Here is a 9,801-nt window from a genome sequence, read left to right as displayed (position 1 = left end):
ACAGATCCAACACATGCAATCTTGCAAGCCTTGTTGTTTCCCAGCAATACTGATCCACCATCTTGATCACATAATTCCTCGAACAAGTTTTTGTTTGGAGTCATGTGCCAAGTGCAACCTGAATCCATAATCCACTCCTTCTTAGAGTCACTGCTTGAAACCACAAGAACATCAGATGATTCGAAATCATCTTGAACAATGGCAGCGTTGCCATTATCCTTACCTCCATGATATTTCAAGCGTTCAGGGCACACCTTTCTTGTGTGACCCTCCTTCTTACAATGGTAGCATCGAATGCCAGATGCTTCGCCACTGTAAGTCTTCGACTGGCTTTTGCCTTTCTTCTTGTCGAACTTACCATCCTTTCGTAAGAGTTTTCCTTTAACGGCCAAACCTTCGCCAACAGTCGAAGGTTTATGCTCCTTTCGTTCATTCAAGTCCTTAGAGTACAAGGCTGATTGAACTTCTTCAAACGTCAGGGACTCCCTTCCATACAAGAGAGTTTCTTTGAAGTGAGCATGTGATCGAGGCAAAGAACACAATAGTAACAGCGCTTGATCTTCATCATCGATCTTCACATCAATATTTTCAAGATCAAGAATCAGCTTGTTGAACATATCCAACTGCTCAGCCAATACTTTGTCTTCAATCATCTTGAATGAATACAAAGCTTGCTTCAGGTAGAGTCGATTTACCAGCGATTTGGTCATATACAAACTTTCAAGTTTCACCCATAACCCTGATGCCGTCGTCTCCTTTGATACCTGCCGGAGAACCTTATCACCAAGGCTCAACAAAATTGCGCTGTGTGCTTTCTCGATCATATTCGTCTTCTCCGCTGCCGTCAATTCTGCATTCATGGCTGCCTCTCCCTTCAACGCTTCCAAACAACCCTGCTGAACCAGTAGGGCTTTCATCTTCAAGCGCCACAGACCGAAATCATTCACTCCGGTGAACTTTTCAATCTCATACTTTGTTGAAGGCATCTTCTCCACGCTCACCGCACCAATTTGTTGTGAAAAACGATACCAATAACAAAGTATAATAGGGAATTAGGGAAGAGAATAAGAACACAATAATTGGTTATAACTGCTATTCTTTTACTTTCTCTTAAAACAAGATTACAAGTTTACAAGAATAACAAATAACCTCTCTCACCCTAAATTAGGATTTGCAGCTTAGCAATGATGAGAGACTAGTATGCTATTTATAATAAAACCTAACATACTAACTAATGGGCTTTTTCAGCAAGGCCCATTACACAAGCCAACTTAATAAACAAGCTAACTTAACAAATTAGGGTTTAAACACTAAAACCTAATTTAACATGCTAACAACCCTAGCATCTTCGACATCTGCATGCTAGACCCATCTTCGACTACAGCATGCACACTTCGACACCAGCATGTGAACAATCCTTCGACTTCATGCTTAACTCTGTCGAACTGTCGAACCAAGAAGCTACCCTTCGACAATACTAGAGTTCGATCCAATATCTCACAAATTCAATTCAACCAAAACTCCCTCTCTACTAACAACAACATTACTAATAATAGTAATAATACTTAATTTTACAAACCGACATTATTAATTAAGATACATTGCATAACAACTCTCAAATAATCATACTTAACGCACAAAACAAAAAACTAATAGTTAAACTTACTTTCCCATTTTAATGCAAGTACAGTTATTTATGAGAGACCACACATTGAGCTGAGATGAAAATTTGTTGAATAAAAAACATTTAGCAGTTTTTAAGGAACTGAAATTAAGGTTTTGAGTAACAGTTACCGTTATTTATTTTAAATAAATATTTACGAGGTTGTTTCTCTCTACTCTCTTCTTGTCCCAAACCCATACGAGGTAATGCTATAGAATCAGTAAAGTTTGCTTTTTTAATTGATCTTTTTTCTTTCTCTTATTGTTTTTTGTTTCTGTTTTGTGGGTTTTGTTTATTGTGAAGGGAACAAGAAGAGGGTGAGAACAATGTCGGTGAAAATCAAAGTGGGTGGTGTAGAGCTTGGTGCAAGGACTGTTGTGCATAGAAAATGGGCTCTTATGCTTTGTTTGGCAAGTTTCTGTGCTGGAATGTTGTTCACTAATAGGTACTTTTGCTTCTGGGTTCCTCAATTTTATTAGCAAGTTTTGATTTTTGTTTATTTTTTCCTCAAACACTTACTTGACACTTGTGATTGTGATTAATGTATTCATTTTTTCAAATTATTATCGGTGTCGCCGTGTCAGTGTCATGATCGGGGTGTGCTTCATTGGGATCTTAGCGAGTAATTAAGTTTCTAGGCTGCATTATAGTGAACTTAAATGAATGGTGGCTTTTTGAATATAATTTGAACTTTTGTTCATCTCCTTTGCTCATGGTTTTAATTGCGGTCGAATGCGGTTGTGAGTCTTGCGGTTGCTGTGATTTGCATTGCGGCGGTTGCAGCGTGAATTTTGATTGAGAAGAGTTCGAAATACATCATTGAAAACACTTAGTTAAGATTTTTCAGAAGTAAATTCACTTTGTTGTCTGATGTGGTTCTTAATGTAGTAGGACTTGTGATTTCAAATCACACTGCAATTGCGGTCCGATGCGGTTGTGGAGACTATCACATCAGCAATATTCGGCCTCAAGTGCAGTTGTGGACTGCAATTTAAACCATGCCTTTGCTATAGTTTTCACCTTTGATTACTACTCATGGGAGCAAAATTTTATAATAATGTGCAATGCTAACCCTAATTTCTGCGTCGTTCAGGATGCGGCCGTCTGAATATAAAGAAATTTCAAGGACTTATAGAGAGATTGAACAAAGAAAATTAAACGCTGATGGATGTAATCTTAATCTAAAGGTTGTAAAGCCTAGCTTTAATTACAGTAAAGTTGAAGTTTCAAATATCCAGAATGTTATCAAGTAAGCCAAACCGATTGTTGTTTGTACTGATTCTACTTATATTCTTATCAGAAAATTTAAATTCTAAACTCATTTTTATGCATAAATTGCAGGAAATTGAGTAAGACCATCTACGTTGGAGCTGAATCTTAAATTTGCTTTGATAGCTCATACCTGTATTTTTATAGTCAATGGTTCTCGTGTATCAGGAAAACCAGAGAGAGTCGAATCGACTCCAAGGAAAAAATGTTTCATGGTTATAGGGATCAATACAGCTTTTAGTAGCAGGAAGCGAAGAGATTCTGTTCGACAAACTTGGATGCCGCAAGGTGATTTATCATGATATTTCAACGTTTCCTAGTTTTTTTCCCTTCATTTTTTGATTCTATGTACCTAATGCATCTGAACCACGGTTTCGAATAAAACTACATCAGCTGAGGATAGAAAGAAATTGGAGGACGAAAAGGGCATAGTCATACGTTTTGTTATAGGTCACAGGTCAGATTTTTCTCATAAAATGAAACCTTCTTTTGTGGCCTTAACGTATTTAGTTAACCTTTTTCTCTATAGTTCTACATTTGGTGGAATTCTTGACAAAGCTATTGAAGCTGAGGAAAAGCTCCATGCTGACTTTTTGAGGCTGGTGATCTTTCTCTCCTGTTATTTTCATTCAAATATATGATTATATGCCTTGTGTTTTATGTACTTTCATTTTTATAATTAACAAATTACATCATGTTGAACAGAATCATGTCGAGGGATACATGGAATTATCAGCTAAGACGAAAACATACTTTTCAACCGCTGTTGCTTTGTGGGATGCAGAATTTTATGTCAAAGTTGATGATGATGTTCATGTGAATTTAGGTACGTAGAAAATTTCTCTGGTGTCTACTGTTAGTTATTATAACATGTTTTGTTTTATTAGTAAATGCTAGAACAACAACTAGTATCAGAAGAGAAAAGAAACGATAAAGTGCAAAACAATGTAACACACTAAATTTGGTTACGTTAGGCCAAGCGTGCCCACGTCTACAACTAGTTGCGTATTATTGATTGTGAATGAAATTAAGGTTTACAGTGTTATAAGTTGTTGCATAATCCAAATGTGACTTGGTTAAGGTAGTTAGTTATAGGGTTAAATATGTTATTGGTTCCTATAAATATTTCAAATTTCATTTTTAGTCCCTATAAAAAAAATGACATATTTTAGTCCCTACAAAATTTTTATGCATTCAGTTTTAATCCCTGCTATTTTCTAAAATATTGAAAAACTATTTAATTACCCTTAAACTTTTAAATTTTTGAATAATTTTTTTCTACGTGTTTAGAATATTATAAAACGTTTCTTTACTAAATTATAGAATTATTTAAAATGAGAAAAATTAAATATGAATTTTTTAAATTTCAAAAGATAATGATAAAATTAATGTAAACCTTGACTTAAAAATCAAATTTTGAGTTTCTTTTTTTCCGAGGAACTTTTTATAACGTTCTAAACATATATGTAAAATAATCATTCAAAAATACACATCGGTTTAACAGCAGGGACTATAACTACATGCATAATAATTTTGTGGGGTCCAAAACATGTCATTTTTTTAATAGGGACCAAAAACAAAATTTGTTAATTTTATAGGGACCAAAAACATCCTTAATCCTTAGTTATAACTACCTAGGAAGTTATTTAGTCATGCCTTGTGATACAAGTTACTGGTGTAAAAATGGTAGTATTATTGTTCTTAATGAACTACTCAGTTCATTATCAATCAATTACAACTTCCTTACTTTTCTCTCTTTCAATTTCCTCTATTTTCTTGCTTTCTTAGAGTGCAAGAAATTCTTTTGTAAACAACTTGGTATCCATAGCCCTTTGGTTTGTGTGAGATTCACACAATCTTTGATTGTTTTTATGGTTTGAGCATGATAGCTAGACGAAATGGTTTCCGTGGTACACTCTCAATCCTTGAGGGCAAGAATTGGGGAAAATGACAGCTAGAAATGAAAGCTTTGCTTGACTTTCAAAATGTTTTTGAAGTGGTGACCGAGTTTAAGAACTTGGTGCAAATTTAATTGAGGCTCTAAGAACAACTTACATAGATTTAAAGAAGAAAGATTGCAAAGCTACCTTCCTCATTCATCAGGCTGTTGATGCTGTTAACTTTGACAAAATCTCTCATGCAACAAGCTCGAAGGAGGCTTGTGACTTGCTTGTTAAATACTATTAAGATGGTGATAAGGTAGAAAAAAAAGTGAAATTGCAATCCCTTCAAAGGTGGTATGAACTGATGTCGATGCGAGCGAATGAGAAGATTGTTGTGTATGTATCTAGGCTTCAAACCTTGGTTCATTCCAGGAAAAGTTATGGGGAGACTCTCACTGATCAGATGATCATTGAGAAGATAATGCGAATCTTGACTCCTCAATTTGATCATGTAGTGGTAGCAATTGAGGAATCAAGTGACATGTCCATATTGAAGATAAAATAACTACAAGGCTCATTGGAAGGGAGTGGAGATCAATTGAGGCATTACAGACCCAAACATTCAAGGAGAATGAAGGAAATGGAAAATTCAAGGGCAAGTCAAGCAAAGGAACGTTCACAAAAGTAAGTTGGCTTAGCTCACAGAAGAACAAATATAGGGAGAAACTTAAATCCTCCAAGAGAGGAGGTCACTACAAAGAAAGGCCAAGACAAGAAGCACATTCAGTGATGCAATTGTGAAAAATGGGGTCACTGTGCAAGTGATTGCTAGTTTGGCAAATGCAAGAGCTAGGCAAAATAATGTGATGGTGAGGCCAATGTAGCACAAGATGACTCAGATGAGGAACCAGTTGTTCTAGTGGATGCAGTATCAAAGGATGATCATCAATCGGGATCTTGGTATCTTGACACAGGGTGCTCCAACAACATGATTGGAAATGTGCATGTGCTAAGATTACCTTTAATCCAAAACATAATCTTTCAAACAAAAATTAGTGCTACACAAGAACAATGTCTTCAGGTAGCGATGGAACACAAACTCAGAGTTAGCCGGGCATCTAATGTCTGACCATCTAACCTTTAGATCTCTAAACCAGTTGGTAACTCAAGAAAATGAGACAAGCCTGCCTAAATAATCAATGCTTGAGAAGATGTATGAAGTCTACTTTGATGGGAAGCAACCTAGGAATTCATTCAAGTCTTATCTACTTGTGAGATACTCTAGTGTATTGGAGGTAGTTCACTCAGATATATGTGGACCTTTTGAAGTTACATCATTAGGAGGAAACAAATATTTCATTTCTTTTGTAGACGAGTATAATAGGAAATTTTGGGTTTACTTGATCAAATCCAAGGATGAAGTATTTGAAAGTGTTCAAAAGATTCAAGGTACTGGCTGAGAATCAAAGTGCTAAGAACTGATGCAGGAGATGAGTACTCATCTAAGGTCTTTGAGGCTTTTTGTGTTGACCTTGGCATTCAACAAGAGGTCACAACTCCCTACACACCTCAACACAATGGCCTTACCGAAAGGAAAAATTTAACTATCCTAAATATGGCAAGATATATGTTGAAGCAAAGAAGCATGCCAAATTCATTTTGTGGTGAGGCCATAAGCACTCCAGTGTATGTGCTCAACAAATGTCCCACCAAGAGATTAAAAAGGAAGATCCTTGAGGAAATTTGGAGTGACAAGAAGTCTAGTATGCACCACCTCAGAGTGTTTGGATCTTTGTGCCACAAACACATTCCTGATGCAAGAAGAAGGAACGTAGATGATAAGACTGAAGAAATGATCTTTGTTTGCTACCATGTAATTGGAGTCTATAGACTATACATTCCCAAAATCGAAAAGATTGCCATTAGTAGAGATGTTGTAATAAATGAAGTTGGGACATGGGATTGGAACTTAAAAGGAACCTCAAACTGGCCATTGATGAATTCCCTTATAAATAATTTTGATAGCGAGGAAGGAAATTCATCTAATGAAGAAGGCACTAGCAACAGAAGTGGGAGACCGCCAAGAATAAGAGTAGTTCCAACTAGATTGCAGGAGTGTGCGATGTTAATGACAATGAAGTCACTGAAGAAGGGAGACTTAGTCCATTTTGCTTTTATGGCAGATTCAGATCCAACTAATCATCATGATGCCTTAAGACAAGAAGTTTGGATAGCTTCAATGAAAGATGAGATATGAGCCATTGAAAGAAACCAAACATGGGAACTTGTCAAATAGCCATCAGATAAGAAAGCCATTGAAGTCAAATGAGTGTATAAGTTGAACTTCAATCCAGATGGATCAATTGCACAACATAAAGCAAGATTAGTTGCAACGGGCTTCCTTCAAGGAGCTGGCCTTGACTTCTGAGAAGTTATGCACAAGTTGCAAGGACTAAAATAGTAGGTTAGTGGTTGCATTGGCTTGTGCTATGAACTAGTCCATATTCCATCTAGATGTGAGATCAACATTCTTAAATGGTCCCATTCAAGAAGTTGTATTTGTCACACAACTTCTCGGGTTTGTGGTAAGAGGGAAAGAAACACAAACCTCTATATGGCCTTAAACAAGCTCCCAGGGTCTGAAACAAAAATATAGACAGTTATCTAGCTAAATTGGGATTCACTAAGTGCACAACTGATTATGGTGTATATGTGCAATCTCGATTTGCTGATGTTAGATGTTTTGTATCTTAGGAATGTACTAGGTTCAATTGCCTGAATGATTGGCATAGCAACACTTGGACTAAAGAAGCATGTGGTGTATAATCCAGATATGAGTTGGTTAAGGTAGTTAGTTAGTTACAGCTACCTAAGAAGTTAGTTATTCAACACTAGATCAATAACTTGTGATGCAAGTTACTGGTGTGTAAATGGCTGTATAATTATTCTTAATGAACTACTCAATTCATTATGAATAAATTACAACATCCTTACTTTTCTTTCTTTCAAATTCATAATAGATGTCACTATTCAACCAGTAAGCTAGTGTAGATTATGTAACATATTTTTTCACAAGCTTAGTTAACTACTTAAGAAATTTCAATTGTTGATCAATGCGAACAGTCATCATTTCCTCATTGCGCTGTTTTTTTTTTTTTAAATCTCAGCAACACTTGGGTCAACTCTGAGTATGCACCGTATGAAACCTCGGGTGTATGTTGGGTGCATGAAATCTGGTCCCGTCCTTGCTCAGAGGTAAGAAAAGCTGAATTGTAATTTTTCAGTAAGTTTAAAACTATTTCCTAGTGTAACTGTCTTGCCACAGGGGAGTGAAATACCATGAACCAGAATACTGGAAGTTTGGTGAGGTTGGAAACAAGTACTTTCGTCATGCTACTGGACAATTATATGCCATTTCACAAGATTTGGCAACTTATATTTCGATAAATCAGTAAGTTTTGTGGCCTTTATAAAAAAAAACAACTAAATAGTTTTCTGACTAATTTGGCTCACGGTAGTTCTTTGATAGATTGATAACAGTTTTGTTTTATAATATCAGGGATGTGCTGCATAAATATGCGAATGAAGATGTTTCGTTAGGATCATGGTTCATAGGTTTAGATGTGGAACATATCGACGATAGGAGAATATGTTGCGGTTCACCACCAGGTATACGTTCTTTTGATTCTACATTCAAAACCCTGGTATGATCATTTTTTTGATGGTTTCTGACAGTGTTGTCACTGTGCAGATTGTGAGTGGAAGGCTCAAGCAGGTAATACGTGCATTGCTACATTTGATTGGAAATGCAGCGGGATTTGCCGGTCTGCTATGAGGATGAAGTATGTTCACGAGCGTTGCGGAGAGGATGAAAATGCACTGTGGAGCACAACTTTTTGATAGGTCGCAACTCGCGACTCACCTTCTAAACTCAAGAAGCACGAGATTCAGGAGCTTGAAAGAGTAACATATGGAAGGCGAAAGATTAATATACATGAAAGGCACATGCTATGCGTACAAGTAGTTGGATACTCGATGCTCGAGAGTCGTCATCTTTTTTTCCAAACTATGGAGAATGAGATAACTGCAGAAGAGATGAACAAGTAGAAGAGTAGCGTAGCAACCAGCATATTCTTTTGATACGTGGCCTGAGAAGGCCATGTATGTCTAAGTTTCGTAATAATTAGTTCTCATTATATCAAACTTTCACCGAACTTACTTGTATTTCCCTTGAAGTTTTAATATAATTTTAGTTATATTTCTCACGATTGTGTCAAAAATATCAGATTTGACAGAACAACAAACATGAAATTTGGAACTTGCAAGAGAAATAGTTTGAGCCGTTAAATTTGGAACTTGAAGAAATAGTTTACTAGCTTATTACAACAATATGAAATTTACCAAAAAATATCTCAACTGCTAAGATTTTATCTATCAGAGACTTGGTCAATTCAAAGGCAAACTTTCAGTTCTAAAACACTCCTTGAGATTTATCTTGGACATTGCAAACTTACGATATCTTGATTTAGGAAGTGCTTTAGCGAGTGTTTGGTTATGCGACGATGCTTCAACCCTATTTCCACCGCAACTTTTTAGAAGCTCCAAGTCTTAGATTCTGCATTAACACTGTCTTAACAAAAAGTATAAGTAAAAAGTTGTTAATCCATAGAACCTTAAAATAGAAGCAAAGAAAACATAAAGTACTTACATGTTACCTGTTGATCTGCCCTCAAATGAATTAAGTCCCTACCATCTTCAGAAAAAGGTACAACAAATTAATGAATTGGTTCCCTACCTACCATACCAATTCATCTCTTGTATGATCCCACCCTAGAGAGAAAAAAAATTTGCTTACTGGATGAAGATCAAATCTGCAGAAGAAATTAAAGAATCAAAGAAATGGCAATCAATCTCATTCACGCATGTGATTACATTTGTCTGATTAACACGTGATATTGGCACGGCTCAATCAAATAACACAGAGCT

The 9,801-nt window shown here is 36.2% G+C and overlaps 1 protein-coding gene across 1 annotated transcript; it reads left to right on the top strand.

Moving 5' to 3' along the window:
* The first annotated feature begins 1,664 nt into the window (after window positions 1-1,664).
* On the top strand, window positions 1,665-9,078 carry LOC131627029 (probable beta-1,3-galactosyltransferase 2). The gene is made up of 11 exons (XM_058897867.1): window positions 1,665-1,866; window positions 1,967-2,108; window positions 2,757-2,912; window positions 3,005-3,220; window positions 3,326-3,389; window positions 3,462-3,534; window positions 3,638-3,758; window positions 7,983-8,070; window positions 8,141-8,266; window positions 8,375-8,484; window positions 8,567-9,078. Exons 4-11 carry the CDS (start codon window positions 3,145-3,147, stop codon window positions 8,713-8,715), a joined length of 807 nt encoding a protein of 268 aa, XP_058753850.1. The 5' UTR covers window positions 1,665-1,866; window positions 1,967-2,108; window positions 2,757-2,912; window positions 3,005-3,144; the 3' UTR covers window positions 8,716-9,078.
* The last annotated feature ends 723 nt before the right edge of the window (window positions 9,079-9,801 follow it).

Source organism: Vicia villosa, linkage group LG1 (genome assembly GCF_029867415.1).
Source record: "Vicia villosa cultivar HV-30 ecotype Madison, WI linkage group LG1, Vvil1.0, whole genome shotgun sequence".
NCBI classification, from domain to species: Eukaryota; Viridiplantae; Streptophyta; class Magnoliopsida; order Fabales; family Fabaceae; genus Vicia; species Vicia villosa.
The sequence above is the reverse complement of the archived record's forward strand: the minus strand, read 5'-3'. Positions and strand labels throughout refer to the sequence as shown.